The sequence below is a fragment of the Gordionus sp. m RMFG-2023 genome, chromosome 3 (genome assembly GCF_954871325.1).
Source record: "Gordionus sp. m RMFG-2023 chromosome 3, tfGorSpeb1-WG-v2, whole genome shotgun sequence".
Classification (NCBI taxonomy): Eukaryota; Metazoa; Nematomorpha; class Gordioida; order Chordodea; family Parachordodidae; genus Gordionus; species Gordionus sp. m RMFG-2023.
The window spans coordinates 15,522,194-15,541,348 of NC_088777.1; the positions used below are offsets into that span (position 1 = coordinate 15,522,194).

The 19,155-nt window shown below is 24.3% G+C and overlaps 2 protein-coding genes across 6 annotated transcripts in view; one reads left to right on the plus strand and one right to left on the minus strand.

The window, feature by feature from the left end:
• Window positions 1-454: 454 nt before the first annotated feature.
• LOC135927481 (ras-related GTP-binding protein A-like) overlaps window positions 455-19,155 on the minus strand; it is a 39,328-nt gene continuing 20,627 nt past the window's right edge. Inside the window, exon 9 of one of the 5 annotated variants that reach the window (XM_065463484.1) lies at window positions 455-770. In XM_065463484.1, coding sequence (XP_065319556.1) covers window positions 760-770 — 11 coding nt within the window. In that variant the 3' untranslated portion in view covers window positions 455-759. Of the gene's footprint in view, window positions 771-13,027; window positions 13,213-18,166; window positions 18,765-19,155 lie in introns of those variants that run through there. The other 4 variants (XM_065463480.1, XM_065463483.1, XM_065463481.1 and 1 more) reach the window with 4 other exon arrangements.
• LOC135927483 (beta-1,4-galactosyltransferase 3-like) lies at window positions 14,770-18,236 on the plus strand. The gene is made up of 5 exons (XM_065463486.1): window positions 14,770-14,808; window positions 14,877-15,097; window positions 15,539-15,661; window positions 17,435-17,530; window positions 17,765-18,236. The coding sequence occupies exons 2-5, from the start codon at window positions 14,886-14,888 to the stop codon at window positions 18,021-18,023; spliced, it is 690 nt and encodes a 229-aa protein (XP_065319558.1). The 5' UTR covers window positions 14,770-14,808; window positions 14,877-14,885; the 3' UTR covers window positions 18,024-18,236.

Consider the following 19,155-nt stretch of genomic DNA (forward strand, 5'->3'; position numbering starts at 1 on the left):
TTTAAATTAGTTTGATCATGCTCAAACAAGTTTTTTGATTAAATTTTTTCAAACTCTGCTTTCAGGCATAACGTTTTCCTACTTATATTTCTTATATTAGAAACATGACATTTTTTTGGTAATTATATTTCTGCATATAAGGTAGACGCTTACAAGATATTGAAAGCCTTATTATTTACTTTGATTGCATAATCCTAACATTTATAAATATTTGTTTTGATATTTTTGGTTACAAGGAAATTTTAAAAGGTCAAATAAAATTCGTAATATTTGATTAGAAGTGGCTTTAATATTATAGGAATTTAATTATAAATATTTGCATATAATTATAAAATCAAAGAATAATTTAAATATTTAATAAAATTTACGAATAATTAGGTGTTTCGTACATAAAATTTGTTTTTAAAAAAAAACATCAACAAATTTTGAATTTGAACATATTCATTTTTTTTGGTCAAACGCGTTCCTGTTTTTAAGTTCAGTCAATTTTTTTATCAGCTGTTTCTTGAAATATTAAAGCACATTCCTGTCTGATGAGTATAGTGTCAATTTTACTACTAATATAGTTTCTATTTTATTATGTTTATAAATTATTTTATGGATAGATATAACTTATAATTCGGACTCAGATGATATTATGGTATATACAATAAATATTTTAATTATTCTTTAAAACATATATTAAAATTAATTTGTAATAAATCGGAATCAATGGCCACCATTCTCCATTTTAGAGAGAGAGGATAATATATATTTGGGCTATTTGACGCCTAAAATATAAAAAATATTATTTAAATTAGAAAAAATTACATGTTTAACTTACTATCAACTACTAGTAGATGTAGCAATACATGGGATTAATAAAAACTTATCTATTTTCAAATGAATTATACTATATTTTAAGCTCTCTAAACTCTAAAGTTTTCACAGAATAAAATAATTTAAACTCGTATCATATTTAAAGAAAATAGTTTAAAACCAAGAAATTTTAGAAGCTTCAGAACATAATCTTCTAAATCAGTTTTTAACGAGAATTAGTGATTCGACGATGATGTTTGTTAATTTTTTTGAAACAAAAGATACCCAGGGTGTGTCCTAGTTCGACTTATAACTAAACAGCCGGCTATATATCTTCGCTAAACAGACTAAAAAATAAAATAAAAAATAACGAAAAATAAGTAAAATAAATTGCCATTAAACACTTAAAACAAACCAAAATATGGTGTCTTAGTTCAAAAGCTGTTTAGACACCCTAAGACCTTCGTTTATTAAGTCTTGATCTGATGGAACACATATTTAGAATAGTAATAGGTTTAACGATAAAAGATTCTTGCTTATTGGATAAAAATTATTTTTAAAAAACAATTCCTTATTAAAAATTATTAGAAAAAATAATTTAGTATACGCGAATTTTTTATTTTAAATCTAATTTTATTTTTAGCTTATATTTTTACTATATTATAATAAAATTAAAAATATTGAATCCAACGGCTAACATGGTGTTATTATATTATAATTTTAAAAATATACAATTTTAGATATGAATGAACATATAATTAATTTGAACGTCTTTCTTTTTTTGCAAATGAATTTTGAACGCAAAAGAATTTGTAATTTTTTGAAAATGTTTTTTTTTGAAATAGTCTTCGAAAATAAGAGTTTGTCTTTGTATCATCCTCGACCAATGATATCCAGTAAAAAAATTTAATTAATTTATTTTAAAAACTATTAGAGTATAAAATACAAAGGCTGGCCATATTGCTCAAATTTAACATAAATTAATATCATCAATATAATTTTAAGTTAAAAATTTTGTAAAATAAAAGAACTCAAATTTAAGTCTTATTACAAGATCCTAAGAATATATTTTAAGTTATAGTATCTACCTTATAGGCCTTACCTATAAGTGGCAAAATCAATAATTATAATTAATTAAATCTATATGATATGGATACTAGAATAAAAAGACAAGAAATATGCTAAGCCTGTAGGACAGCATTTTGTATATTATTACCTATGGAGATAGGCCAATATTTTAAAGACAGAAACGTTTTACTAACTTATTATATACTATACTATGATCAGCACTAAGCTGATGTATATTGCTAGATATAATAATACAATATTCAAAAATCGATATACTAATATCATTACAAACATAATATTAATTCTTGACTTTCTACATAATGTAAAATATCAATAAATAAAGGTTTTAATTTTCAGAAATCGATTAAGAAGTGTATTTGTGATGGACGTAAAAGGAATGATAAATGGTAAAATAAATATCAAATTACTGGCTATTATACATGCCCAAAAACAGAAGGTAATGAACCACGCTATAAAGATGGTAAAAAGCAAACTGGGATAATTATAAAAATATTCGTAGGTATTAATTCTATTTGTCATATCTCCAACTAACGCCGATTTATATCGAGAGATTACGTTGTCAGATTTCTTGATATAAGTTCTATTTCTTTCGATAAAATATACATTGTATTCTTCATCATTATTCCATTTTTTAGGCCCCACTACTTGATTTGCTTTTGTGGCAAAAAAATTTTTTTTAATTTATCGTTTATTAAAAATCGAAAGTTTTTACTTGTATTGCCATTGGCAAATTGGTTATTGAAATTGTTGAGGTAGGATGAGTCATAGATCGGAGAGCGATTTTTGTCATTCAAGGATCTCTTATTTTTCATTGTGAGAAAGGTGGTGGAATTCATCATTTGTCCTTTCCTGACCTTTGATAAAACGAATTGCAATTCATTTTCGATATAAGAAGAGAAGTCTCTGCATATACTCGTTGAATTATTCTGTGAATAATCCATTATATTTTGTCTTTCTGCCGATTTTTTTTTCCTTTTGACGCTCTCCTCCCAAGAATATTGAAAATCATTCATTTTGCAATGATAAATTTTTCCTATATACTGTGCAAAATTATGTTAAATTAATTTGAAGATATGATTAGTCTAAAATTAATCGAATATTTCTTTATAAACTTTTTAAAAAAAACATGAAAATTTTATTATAAAAAAATTTATATGAATAAAAATAAAATATAATTTTATGCTATTTATAGAGAGGGTCACCTTATTTTATTTTTTAAATAAAACGATCATTTATAAAAAAATTGTAATTATTCATTTAATTGGCATGTTATAAATAATAGTTTATGCAATTCTTTTAGGTATAAAAAAAACTCTCCCCAATACCGATGTGATGGTTTCTTTTAATTCTTCTATATTTGTATTTATATCAATTATTAAAATATTTTTTTATAATTTAATTAATTAATTTCCATCATATGGATTTAATATTTTTTAAAAAAAATCTTTTAAGTGCTTTCTCCTAATGCGGTACTTTATTTTAAATATTTAAACTCAAGATTTATATTCAAGAATTTAAATTAACATTTAAGAACCATTAATTATTAAAAAACATTTTCAATTTTTTTTCCTTTTCCAAAATCAGTATTTAAAGACTAATTTTTAAAAAAAAAATTATTTGCTAATAAAGTTAACAACAGTCAAAACAAGATAATTAATTTTGAACCGAATTTAATTTGAAAAATTATATAAAGTTCATCGCACTTTATATGATAGCGTCAATGTATTATTTTTTCAACTTTAAAATACAAAAATATCAATCTAGGATTTTATGATTATGTATTTTATTTTGGATATTTATTTTCTGCACTATTAAGTGTAATTTTTTAAATTGCAGAGAAGCAAGAATTTTTAAAAAACATAAATACTGGTTTTTATATTATACATTTAACCACTGTGAAAGATTTTTTTCCTCCAAGAAAATTCTGAAAAATTTTAAAAAATGTTATCGGAGAGGAGTTGCCCAATTTTTATTTTACTAAGCAGGTTTTTTTTTATAGTAATCCTATTATTTCGGCCTCCATGAATATTCTAAGGACAAAATGTATTTCAGAATTATATTCAAAATTTGTTTATATGAACCTATCTCGCTTGCTATTCTTTTGATAGTCCTATGAAGTATTAGTATACCAACATCTTCTTTTATCATTATATATTCATCAACCATATAAACAGATGTTTTCAATATCTTCCTATTTGGGAAGTATACATCATGCTAATATGTTTCTTATTTCTTTGATTCTCGCCTTAATTTAGAATTTATTGTAATATTTTCATCGACAAAAATAACATGCCTCATTTGGCCTGTTTTAAAAATATTATATTTTTATTTATAATATTTTTATAAATTAGATCTTTGAAGACTAAAACGTTGTACAACTACAGATTGTCACCATGACATGTATGAAATTTATAAGGAATAATTTTTTCTGTAATAAAAGGGATAGCATCATATGCCGTGCCTTATTCAGAACAGATTTGATGTTCGGAGGTGGCAAAATGATGGTATATTTGCATTTATAATTTAACTAACGGATAAATAGGAAGTGTTTATTTTATTAATGCCACCCGAAATGAGAGATGTTGGTTTTGGTGGAGAAAACTAGATTTACTCTGGTAATAGTGAAAAATTGGTATAACATAGCATGGAATCAAATGGACAATAATAAGTCTAAACGTTGTTACACTCATATCAGGCTTACTGTTAATAAATTTAAAAAGTAACTTTTTAAATGAATGGGATGATAATTAATACCAGTTTCATAATTCAAAGAATAAAAGAGCCGTGTCCAATGAATTTTTATAAAATGAAATTGATTCATTTATTAAAAATAATTTATTAAATTTAATCCTTTTTATTATTTAATTATCGAAATTAGATAAAATAATTAGAATAACATGTAAATTGCACATATGATAACATCTTTAGAATAAAGATAAATTTTGTTAAAAATAGTCATCCTCCTCAGGCGACAGCCATGAATCTTTAAATAATTTCATAATATAATATTTCGAAGCGGTTTGTTTAATCAGAAGGGCACTTGAGATATGTTGTTTTCATATGACTAATTAGTATGATTAGGGATTTAGCCTCTTTCCCAAATAAGTAGTTTGTTGAAACCACAATGGGTATAAAAATAAATATAATGTGGTCGGCTAGATGTAAATATTTTTGGAATTTCCTTTTTTCCACTACCTAATGGATCGCAAATGATGGGGTGAAAGTTTCTATACATTTGTAGTCCCAATGCTTCCTTACATCCCAGAGGATTAATATATGCCATCAAGCCACAAGTTATTAATAACAGAAGAATGTGGTTCCAGATGTGAAAGAACATCACCTTTGAATAATGAATATTGATTTATTTTATTAATTCTTTCTTTCGGTTCACGGGACAGGAGTAGATGCCTAACTTTTGAATCAACCATTACCCCAAATCTTTTACAGTTGTAGGTTAAAAATATGTCTAAGCCAAGCCTGATAGCCAAAGCATATCTAGATTCCTTATTTGTCAAAATATATTTATTTAACATGCTTGAATAAGCTCTTCTTCGTTTTTGTTAGTATGATAGATTACTGGATTCATAAATCATAGATCTATATTAGAATATTATGGGAAAATTTATCTTTTTATATTGGAATATCTATGGACAAATATAATCATTATACCGGTAATCTAAAAGTCCTAGTTCTAAAATATTATGTCGAATCGACAATAACATGTTTTTTATCATCTTCAAAATCCGAAGTTGTTAGTCGTACTAAATTGGAACCAATACAAATTCTAGAAATAATAATATGTTTTTAACATAATGCATTCAAAAGTTTTTATCGAGTCATTCTTTGCAACACTGATTAAGCTCACTTATCAGAGCTTTACTTACGATGAGTTTATAATCTTTAAATAAACACGAACTCATTAACCTATTAAATGGAACTCAGTTTCTAGTAATTTATTTGATAAAGACTTTTCACATCTTCTCTTCTCTTCTCTTCTTCTCTCTCTTCTTCTCTTCTCTTCTCTTCTTCTCTCTTCTTCTTCTTCTTCTTCTTCTTCTCTTCTCTTCTTCTTCTTCTTCTCTTCTCTTCTTCTTCTCTTCTTCTTCTTCTTCTTCTTCTTCTTCTTCTTCTTCTCTTCTTCTTCTTCTTCTCTTCTTCTCTTCTTCTTCTTCTTCTCTTCTTCTCTTCTCTTCTTCTCTTCTCTTCTCTTCTTCTCTTCTTCTTCTCTTCTCTTCTTCTTCTCTATGTGATAAAAGTGTAATTTTGGTCCATTTTTTCAATCAATTTGACAGACTTCAAAATATACCCACCTATTATCACCTTGTAAATATATATCTTCCTTCTATAAATGTATATTTATGTTTATATTCCAAAAATAAAGCACTCCTTCGATATGTTCCTCTTTTTGCAGTTCCATGACCATTTATAGACTTTGAAATAGAGATTAAAAATTTTTTGGCATCTATCCTAAATTTTATATTTTCATCTATTTGGTTAGTGGTAATTGGTGCTAAGCCAATATATCCAAAATATTAAACAACTATAGATTTTTTTAAAAATTGGCAGATGAGATTATGATTTTGTTTCTGGCTTTATTTCATACCCAGGGCACAGTAGCATCATGGAGGGTGGCGGAGAGGGGTTAGAGCTCCGTAAAAAATTTGAATGGCTACCTGAACGAAATTATCTTTTTTCATGACCCACTAATAGCGCAAAATTTTTGATAGCCCCTTGAACGATTTTATTTTCAGAATTTTATTATGTATCATATATAGATTTAATATTATTTTAAGACTATATAAATTTTATTAAATGAGTGTTATCTTAATTACTTGAATAATATATCTAAATTATATTTTCACAAAGTTAACTATTGCAATTGCGTTAAAAATGGAATATCAATATAACTCGTAATTCTAAATATCAATAAAGCATTAACAATTGAAGCTTATAATATTATTTCGATTATTTTACAATCCTAATTATATAGAAAATAAAATTAATCCAATGTAATAAGGGAATTTGTGTTAGGTGATCCAATCCAGTATAAGAAACTTCTTTGTCAGGGGCGTGGCTTGCCTTTACAATCTCAGGGGGCTCAACTAAAAAATGTTATGGGGGGATTTGACCCCCCCCCCCATACATCCTAATGGCCTTCGGCGGGGTTTTATATTAATATACTTTTTTAAATTTTGCTAACTCTGAACAATTATTCTGAATTTCATTTTTTGTCATTTTTTATATTATGCATACAAAATAAACTAGCATAATTAAAACAATACAAGACATTTCTAAGAATAATATTTTTTAATACAATATCTATTTATTACAGTATAAAATATTTTCGATTGCTGATATAAAAAAATTTTGCATCTAAAGAATTACAAGTGATAAAAAAGATTTTTTAACTCATGCATATGCCTCAATTTTTAAAATATCTTTTCCTGCCTGACTGTTCAAATTATCATCAATAATGTATCCACTCCTATAGATCCTGACCTATCCCAGTATCTTTTGGGATATCAACAGTTTGGTGATGCCTCCAGCACTCAAAAAAACTAGGATGCTCCTTTGATCATCTGCTCCGTTGAATACCTCATTTTGAACAGGCCTTTTGAGTAAAATCCAAATATCATAATATTAAATGCAAACTCATACTCGAATGGTTGGAAGCCATCCCCAGTTCCAATCTAGGCCTCCTCATGACTGGCGATCAGGTACGTATCTTCATAGCCATATGCCTTAGCTGTAATGCCGCAATACCCTCCATTTGCATTGATGTGGCCTAGCCAGCCTTTTGAATCAAAAGTCTACCATCCCTTGCACTTCAAGTCCTCTTGCGGACGACAATCTGGCCATAAATCCATTTACATCATTCTCTTATCTGCCCTCAAAAGTTAATATCCCAGCCACTCACGAACCAGTGGGCCTTTCAAATGAAAACCCCTTACGCTTCAATGGCATATATCCTTCATTCCCTAGACTAACGGTCTCCCGCTGACCTCGGACTAAATTTGTGTCGATTTTGAAGCAAAGTTTAACCTCTCATTTTCTGCCATTGAAAAGACAGAAGTTTTTAAAAAAACAAATATGTCGGCCTCAAAACAATGTTCATACTAATCGTAAGCATTCACTCTTCTCTAGAGTGTTATGCACCCTTTTTAATATTTTTTTAGTTCGTTCTAATGTTTTTCTATATAAAAGTATTTTAATATGTAAATGATTTATTTATTTTTAAATATAATTTTTAATATATCCTTATTTGTTATTTTGTTCGTATTTATACTTATTCTTTTTAAATTGAAACCGCTTTTTAAAATAAATAATTTACCGATAAAAAAAGTTTACTCTCAATAAAAAAATAGCCCTAATTATTACATTTATGAATAATTTCTTCACTGATATAACATGTATTTGGACAGCTCATCGTGTTGTTAAATATTGAGCACTTTTTTGCTTAAGTTATTTTCATATGTTTTTTTTAAATAAATTCTTTTTGAACTTTACAATTCAATATAATTTTGCTAGATATTTATTTTATATTTATACTTATGTACATTTAAACTTTCAATTCAATAATTTATACAAAGTTAATATATATTTTTAATGCAATGAGAGTTTATCTTATAATTTATTTCTATTAATAAAATTACATTTTATTTCACAGGGACAAAATAAAATTGGAAAGTCTAAAATAAAATATTGTTGTCTAAAATAAAATGTAAGAGACAATTCTGAGAACATCCAACATTACATCAGAAAACGGGATAAACTTTGTTCATGATATGTGAGAAACCATAAGCTCCTCATTTATTGTATAAAATACTCTTAAAATTTTAAAAAGTGAGAATTACATTTATTGAACTCAGTAATATAAAAAAAAATGTTTAATTTTAAATATTCATATGATGATGTTAAAAAATTTAAAAATAATGTGGATCATATCATTGCTAAAGATTTTACATATCATATCCATTTTGAATTGAGAATTGTATAAAGAGTTCAAAAGGTGCATTATACTAACATCAGATTAATATGTTTTTTAATTGTATTAGATACATATTTTTATTTAGGCATATATCATGAAAGAATTCAAAGAAATTTTTGTAAATGCACCTCCAATTTCTAAACAAGACACAGATAACCCTTACCTTTTAGCTTTAGCTGAATGTTCTAGTCAGAGTTGGGAAGTACAGCGAATATATGTATCTAATATACAAGATCCTTTTGTATCTTGTACTCAGTATCTTTTTGACATTTTTTATAAGATACTAATATCTGTATCTAAGATCTTTTATTCTGAAAAGAATCTTGTTTCATTTTATTGACCAAAAGATAAAGATTCAGATTCTTTTTAATATTCATGTTTAAAATTTTACATATCACAGTATATATCTTATTTTCTTCGGGAATCTTGTATTAATTTCCTTACTTATTTCCGCCATATTTTAAATATTGACAACCAAAATTAGCTGGAAAATTTAGATCTCATATTAAGTTAGATAGATAAAAAAAAACACCAAAACGAAATAAGTAAAGATTATATTTTATGTATAAATGTAACTCGATAGAATATCATTTTCATTGCCCATTTTATGTATTATTTTTTAATTTATAGGATGATTAACTCTCATGGTAATGAAGAAGAAGGTAGTGAAATTCAATTTATGAAATAAGTTCTTCTGAATAAAATCCCAATCTTATAATTCAAGTTGGAAATTTTTTTAAAATAAAGTTAAACAAGACAATACAGGCTAAATGTAAAACCTGTATAACAAAAAAATGATAAAGGCTTCAACACAAATTTTGTTAAACATATTAAGAAAGGGACATCGGTTATCTTAAAAATTCTAGTTTACAATATTGTGTACCTTTATTAAAAGCGGCTCAGGATGGTGGGCAAAAGATTTTAAGAAAATATTTTCATATGATATAAATATATTGAGTCTTTTTTTGGTATTCAATATCACATCCATTTTTTATGAAATTATGGATTTTGTCAAATGATAAAATACTTTCAAAATATATTATTAAAAGAAGCCCTAAATGTTATACCAGAGTACTTAAACTATAACACCATAGATTTAACATCTAATAAAGAAAATGATGATTTTTTTTTTGGTAAAATAAATGTTGCTGAGTTCAATAAAACAAATAACATTGAACTGGAGGTTTTAAATTCTATTAAAGAAAGTCGAAATACATTTTAAATTCTTAATTATTATCCTTTCATTAAGAACTTTTGTTAAAATATATACTGAAATACCTTCATCAGCTCCAAATGAAAGATTATTTAGTTTTGGCACAATGTTAAGTACGCCGAACGGTAAAGGTCTAATGATAAATTATTTGAAAAATTTGATTATTTTATAAAATAAAGAATCTATACTAGTCTCTCTTCCCTATCTATGCTAAGAATGGTCTAATACTAATATTAAAATGCCTAATTATTATAATAAACTCATTATTAAATATTTTATTAATTATTGTAAATATTCATTCTTATTATATGCGTATGCTATGTTCTTCACAAATAAATAATAAAAACTGTATTTTATAAACTATTCTAATTTAATTGGCAATGATAATAAAGTATCTTATATTTAAGATACTATAATTTTTTTATAAAGAATCTCTATCTGTATCTAGATTCTTTTTTCCGATGGACCTGCCCAACTCTGGTTCTAGTTCATCATTTTATCTACCCTTGAATAATATTGATAATGATTTTATTTTTCTTATTGAAAACAATCATTACAATAATAATTTAAATATTTTCCATTAAATTAAAATATTTTTAATAATAATGATAATAAAAATATTATTACTCAAATATAAGTAATGACATTAGAAATTGCTAAAGATTCATCAAAGAATATATACAATAAAGCCAATATATTCAAAACAAAATTATTTTGCTATTTATTAAAAAATGATTTAAAACCAATAACCCAATTTGAATTATTTAATAAATAATACTTATTATCGAAAGGGATCCATGTCCAACCTACAGCCAATGACATTAATACTATAGACTGCCGATCGTAATGCTAAATTCAAATATGAAGTGGCAAAAATTGAATTGAGTAGCAGCCATTTTGTGTTTGGAGCTTTTAGGAAAGAAACGTATGATAATTTCATAAATTTCAGATTTATTTTTATAATGTATTATATTTATAATCTTATATGTTTTACGATGAATAAAAAACATTTTTAGAGCATTTATGGTTATACTGTGTTGATTATTGCCTAATGTAATCAAAAATTAAAATTAGATTTTAGACAAAAATTTAACAGAACTGTACTTTTTCAAGGGCATAAATCAAGTATCATATAAATATGTTATTTAACTTGAATATTTATAGGTCAAGGAAAAATTATGGTGATTATTTGACACTTTATACCATATACTTTTGATTATAATAATACATTTATTTTATTAGAAGTAAATATAAAATATATATATTATTTGTATTTATTATTGTAAAAATTTATAAGATTATTTTATTTTTCACAATATACATATTAATTATTGATTTGTGTACCTTAGTGAATTAAAATTAAATAAATATATTTAGAAATGGATAGTTATAATTTTTAAGGAATAACATAATTCAAAGCAATAATAAAATATAAAAAGACTTATAAATTATAAAATATAACCTCTTTTTATTTGCTAAAAAAATAAATACAAAAGAAATAATATCAAATTTTTTTTTAATATAATTCAAAATATTTATCAATAAAATAATATATATTCAATTTTGTTTTTGGAGTAATTTCTAAAATTCCAAATCACATGTTAAATATTTTCATAGCAAATCTGACATAATAATTTTTACAAGAAAGAATAGGTTATTAATATAAGCTGCATCTTTAGATTTAATTTGAGATAATATACTTATGAAAGGAAATTTTGCTTCCTGAACAATATTTTTGGTTACAGCCATATGCACTACAATATATTAACATTTTCTTAAAATATAAAAAATATATTAAATTTTATAATAAATTCCAAATCATAATATATCTTTCCTCACTTTGATTTTTGTTATTGAATATATATAAAAAATATTCATTCTAACTTGATAAGTCTAAATATATTTTAAAATCTTAAAGATATTCATGAAGTATTAAAGAAAACAATAATTCCTTACTTATCTGGAAATGACAAAATTTTAAACTTTATTCTTATTAGTATAGAGATTTTCTTTTATATTGATTAGTCTATATAAAATATTAAAGATATTCATTAAGTAATAAACTGCAAATGTTAATAAAGAGCAGGAATTTTTAATTATATTCTCATCAATAGGTATAAATTCTAACTTGCTTAGTCTAATAATATACATTATGTATTAAACATCACCTTTACTTTCTCTGTAAATGTTAATAAAGACCAGAAAATATTTAAACAACTATAAATTACTTGCTCTAAAAATGTTTTTTTATTCATCTAGTAAAAAAATATGATTATAAATATAATGTATAATAAAAAGAAATCTGAAATTTATGAAATTATCATACGTTTCTTTCCTAAAAGCTCCAAACACAAAATGGCCGCTACTCAATTCAATTTTTGCCACTTCAAATACATTAATCGGCAGTCTATAGTATTAATGTCATTGCCTACAGCTTTGGCTAGATGAGAAAAAATAAAACACAACTAAAATACTGGGTAACCTTTTTTCTTTCTTTATTTGTATATTAATATTTTTTTTATATATTTTATATGGTTGAATAAATTTATTTTTAAAATTATAATAGATTTATTGAAATTGCGAATAATTTTTGTTCACAATTATTTATATTTAAATCGAAGATATTAAATTTGAGCTTAGTTGTTAAAGAACTACAGGTAAGTAGATTTGAAAGTGTTTGAATTCTTTTTATTTATTAACCCAATATCTTATAAATAAAAGCTAATATATGGTCATTGTAATTTTATTTAATATTTATATTTAATATTTTAGCAATAGTGTGAATTAATTGAAATCCTTCTGTTTAAATTAAATACAAATTAATCACTAATAAAATATAATAAAATTTTTTATTAAATATTTAAAAATAAAAATAAATACAATGCTAAATATAATATGAAAAATTGCATAGGAAATAACAAATTAGGAGACATTGTATTACAATTGAAATAAAATTAAGAGGGGAATGAGTTAATAAGGCAATGGAAATTTGATTTGATGACTTGGATTGCAAGTTTTTGACAAAGATAGAATCTTTCTTTAGAATTTTTTGTTTTGACTGAAATTTGTCTGCCCAATTTTTTGATTAGGTCTTTAGCTTGAGAACCAAAAGTGGTCCAGATGACTGGTATAAAATTAAATTAATAAGAGATGCATACATATTTATCATATTTTAATTTTTCTGTCGCTGGTTTGATGGATCCTTACTTTTATAATACAATCAAAATTTAAATAATATAAGCTTCATATCATGAAATATTCAGAGGACATTTAATCTTTATCTAGTATTTAGAATACAATATTAAGCCAAAATAATTTGCAAGATCCTATCATTATAAGCCTAAATTTAAATTATGAAGAATGGGAAATTTTACCTTTTGTTCCTTATATTAATGCTAAAAGAATACTAGTAATTTACACTAAAAACAAAATTAAAATGCAATTTTTATATAAATTTACCTCAATAATTCTATGGTTTATTTTTAAACCCTTGCTAATGAAGAGATTTAAAAATATATATGAAAATAACCTTAAAAAAAGAGTGCTCAATATTTATCAACACGATGATCTTGCTATACACATAAGCAGAGTTTCAACTTAAATAGGCTAACTTTTTATAAATTTCTAAAATTATCAAAATGGGTAAAATGATTAAATCGAAAATTAGCAAAAAATTAATTAAATACGAAATTTTTTAGGGGGCACTCAATTGGATTTATATAATAACGCCGCCAAATCTGAACAAGCTTGGAATTAAATGGTATCTGCAGTTTTTGATGGTCTCTAAGAAGGAGTTTATTACTTAATTGTTTATAAAAATACATAAAATATCAATTTTTACAAGCAAATTGTTTTAAGTCGGGAATGGAAGCAGATGACAAATACCATATGTATCAGACTCACCATCTGAGCTTCCAAACAATTTTTTATAAGTAACAATTTCTATAGTTTATTAGAATTAAATTTCACGTAAAAATAGTGCACGGTAACAATAAAATTATGATTGCCAATGCCAAATAATATTATGAATATTAGGCTTAATAATCTTTTTGATGAAAATTATAATAACTGCGAATATCATTAAAATAAATGTTTGATTAGCCCCTCTTACGTTTGATGTCTGTGAAAATTAGTTGAAAAAATAAAATAATATTTTGTGCAGACATTGGACAGTCAACTGTCAATAGAATTTATTTAATGACAGTATATGTCATTGAGATCGGATTTATCAATGCAATTTTTTTAAATTTAGAAATATGCTATGCTTGAACGTTGAATGGCAATATATAATGTAAATTTTTTTTAGTATTAGTAATTAAAATTTTTGTGAAGAAAAAGTTTATCATTTTGCTTGGATTATTATTTTTGATAATAAGTTATATATATCATTCAGTGAATCTCCCTAAGTATATATCTTATGAAGATTTGCAAAGACCCCAAGAGTATTGCATTTCATCAAAAAGTAAATATCTTACAATTCCGAATAATTTAATTATCATATAAAGTGAATGAAAGTATAAATATTGATGAGATAACAAAACTTTTATATCGTCAACCTAAATATGAATATATTAATTCAGATACAATATGTTATAGAAGTAAAGTTGCGATTATAATACCTCTTAGAAATAGATATGAACATTTAAAAATTTTGTTAAAATTCTTGCATATATTTCTCGAATTAAAGTATATACCTTATAATATATTTGTTGTAGAACAAGTATATTTTTATAATCTGGTTTAGTAATAATCACTGTTATTTAGACATCTCATAATATATTTAATAAGGGAAAATTAATGAATTTAGCATTTAATTATATCACAAAAAATTCAATTTTACCCAAATCATCTGGTGAAATATATGAATGCTTTATATTCCATGATGTTGATCTTATACCACAAATCTCACCAATTGATGAATATTTTGATCTGTATAAATATTTTATTTATAATTGCTCTAATAGTAACCCCATTCACATATCTTCATCTATTGATGAAATGCGATACAAGTTAACCTAAAACATTTTGTGAAATTTTTTTGTTTTTCAATTTCTTCTAAGAAATAAAAATTTTATTATATAGTTTCTCTGGCTTGCTCTTTTCTAAACAAAATAAAAAGAGAAATATAAAATTCATAAATGTTATCATTGGTAAACTATGATAGCATTAACAATTCAAGAAAAAAAATATCTGAATATGAAAAATTAATTATTATTTTAAAAAATGACTTTTTTTATATAAGCATTGGCCATATATCTATTGGCAAAGAAATATGATATGCTCTCAGATTAAATCTATCTTAAGATGCAAAAATACTAAGGCATGCTTTAACTTTAATATTATTTTATTAATTAAAATAATTATCAGTTATTTCATGAATTTTAAAAAAATTAAGATTTTCTCAAGTTATAATTTGATTAATCATGTGCATATCAAAATAACATAAAAAGCTTGATATATCCCACTCTTGTTGGTGGGATTTTGTCTTTCACACCCACTCAATTCATCAAAACAAATGGATTTTCTAATCTATATACCCGTTGGGGTGCAGAAGATGATGATATGTCTAAGAGGTTTAATTTATCTTATCTAAATTTATTTTTTATTAGTAATTGAATAACAAAATAAGATAATAAAATTTAAATTGATTAATTTTATTCAATCAATAACACAAAACAGTCATAATTACAAATTTGTTTAATATAAAAGTAGTCATAATTAATATAAAAAAACTTGTGGTTATAGATTTATTTAATATAAAAATATTGGTATTTCAATAACATAATTACTATATATATATATATATATACTAAACAAAAATATTATAATTTGCATAATACACAAGAAATCATTATAATTTATGTAAACATACATTTAAATTATGTCCAAAATTTAATTATGCAAATAACATCTATTATATAATTCCCAAAACATAATTTATAACGAGGGCTGTATTATGAGGAGGTGGGCTAATCGCCCCCTAATTTATTTTTAGCCTCCAAATGAGGAGGGACTGAACCTATCCACGAAAATTTTTTCAAATTGAATCCCTTTTCTCTTAATTATTGTTTTAAATATTTTAGTCAGAAATAAAAAAAATTTCTATCTACATAAGTAGGCTGTGCCGATCCACATATTTTTCACTGATCCAATATTGGCTCAAAACCGATCCAATATTTATATTGATTTTTCACCATCCCCCTTTGAACCAAATGTAATTAAGAAATCAATATTTTTTATTTCTACAATAATTAAAAAAGTTTACGGATATTGGTAGTATAAATGAATTTTTCATTAATTCTCCCCATGAAATTAGAATTCCGCAGATAATGCATTTGCAAAATTATCTTTGTCTTTTGTAAAATATTTCCATAATTCAGATACTATATTTTAAAAAATTCTTTTATTTATAGTATAAATAATAAAATTGGCGTTATTTAAAAAGATTTAAAAAAAAATAAAACTTTGGGTGTTCCTTTCTATTTTTATAAAAAAACTTTAAAAAATAAAATATAAGATAAGGAGTGTTGTGCATTTGCATTGTTAAAAAAAATTATTTAGAAAATATTCTTAATGTAAAATAAATATACATATAATAACAAAAAAAAGGAAAAGTAAAAAGATAGGTATCGGCCCGATCCAATATTTTTGGAAAACGCTATCGGCACAGTCCTATACATAAGATAGAGAAGCAAAAAGTTTTATTTTTCAATATTTATATTTTATTATCAACTAAAATAATTATTTTGATACCTCATTTTAACAATTTTTATAGAAAAAAATTCAGGTTAATAAATTGTATAAATTTTTCAAAGGCTAATAAAAACTGTAATGATTTCAGAAGATTCAATAATAATCAACAGGTTTTTTAATTTTTACTTTACTTCAGCATGGAGTCGGCATCTCTCAAATAAAAATTTTAAAACATCTAATTTATGTCGATTGTTATAGCATTTTCATCTCCAATTAGCACCTCTTTTATTAGCTTCGTTTTAAATTATTATTAACTCGAATTTTTTTAATATTCATAAAAATTATTAAAACGAGAGAAATAAAAATATGAAAGGGACCAAATCAAAAAATTATTAGGGGACCTTAGCCCTACCTAAACCCCCTCTTCTCCCAAGCCAATTATTTGAAAGAATATTTAGATGTCTATTATTTCTGAAGTTTTCAGTGTTGCTCATTTTGCAAATATGTTTTATGATTATTTTTATTTATTTTGAAAAAGAACCCATATATTAATTCAACCTAAACCCGTATCCTAATTTTGAAACCAGTAATTGGTTTATACATTATAATTTTTTTAAACATATTAATGAGCTAGCTATTTGAAAAAACACTAGAATACTGGATACTGGTATGAATATTACGCATTTACCACTCAATTACGGGAAATTCCATATGATTAGACATGCAAAACATGAAAAATCGAAGAATAGGTTATATAATCAACTCACATTTTTTACATGAACAAATTTGATTATCATATTGTTAAATAATAATAAATTTCGTTTCCTCTAGATGTAGGAAGAAAATGTTTACCAAACTATTGAAAATAAAATCTTATAAATTTACTAAATTCTTTGGATATTATATGACAATCCCTTTTGCATTTATCTTATTTTGACCCAGAAATGTGTGATAATAATTATTTTATATTTCAAAATAAATAGAAATGAATTACTAAAATACTGGACCAGATGGAGATACGACGGTCTAAACTCGCTTAATAATTCCTTGTCATTAATTAAAAAAAAGTTTGGTCAAAGTCTCGAATTAATGAAACTTTTGTCAACAGATAGCAGCTATCAAGATTTATTAAAAGAAGAAAATTTATTTAAAAATAACGAAATGGAAAAAATTGGTTATAGTATAAGATTAGATCTGACTAATGTCCTTAGTTATATTAATATCTCAATTCGGCTTTATTGATTTTTCATTTTGTAATGCAACCATGGATAAAAAAAAATAATTTATTTTTTGAAAATATTAATATTATTCTCAATTATTGGTATGTATTTATATATAAAAAATATTATTTCATTTTTATATATAAATGCAATATAGAAGATCGTCATAAAAAAGGAACAATGACATTATATGAATTGTCAAATAAATATATTAATTATTAAATATTTTTAGGTATAAACAATTTTACTATATATATATATACTAATAAAAATTGTGATAGTCGCAAAAAATACTATTAACGTGTATTTTATAGTGTAAATATATCTTTATGAAAAAGGGGGAAATTAAAATTTATTAATAATATAATTAATATATGGATTTAATTATATCGACCTCCAAAGAGTTTTTTTTGTTTCTAAATTGAATATTTTGTTATAATTTTAATGTATTAAAATGTTGTGGGGAAAAAGGTTAGTTTGATTTTACTTTAAAATACCTTATTAAGTATGTAGGAACGTGATGTTAATAGACTAAAGCGATCATTTCAAAAAGTGTCAGATTCTAACTGTTTCGAGAATCATGTTAGTACAACTATTATAATCTTTTAATAAAAATTATTCCTATCTTTGATATTTTTATTAGAACTGCTTTCGAAATTGGTGGTGTTAGGGGAATAATTTGTTATGCTAATATATTCTTCCGTTTCAAGAGATTGAAAATGTTGTTTAGCGTTTTTGATATTTAGCATGACCAAAGAGGAAGCTAAATGTTTGAAAAAAATAAAATAGAATCATAATTTTTTATAGAAATACTTTTTTTAATTAAAAAATAAAAACAGGCGACCTGAAAAATTGATATATATTAACCCATGAATGGCCAAAGTATAAAATCAATTTTTTTCTCAAAAATGGATTTTATGAGGGCCCCTCCTTTTTAAAATTGGGGAGCGGGAGTTAGCTCCTTTTAGGGCTGGAGTGGAGGAGCACCGCTCCTTTAAATTTAATGCATAAATTAAATTATTTTTTAAATATTAATAATATTTATCAATTAAAATTTAATAAAAATGAAATTTTATTAAATTTAAATTTATCCATTATTAAATGTTTAGCCGAGTTTTATATTGGCTTTTCATCTAATCATTTTAAATATTAAA

What these genes read in the sequence shown, in the direction of transcription:
- LOC135927483 (XM_065463486.1), top strand. Translation starts at nt 14,886, where the DNA reads ATGAATTTAGCATTTAATTATATCACAAAAAATTCAATTTTACCCAAA. An exon ending in GATGATGATATGTCTAAGAG is followed by an intron (nt 15,662 to 17,434) that starts GTTTAATTTATC and finishes AAAAAACACTAG; the next exon opens with AATACTGGATACTGGTATGA. An exon ending in CATGAAAAATCGAAGAATAG is followed by an intron (nt 17,531 to 17,764) that starts GTTATATAATCA and finishes CAAAATAAATAG; the next exon opens with AAATGAATTACTAAAATACT.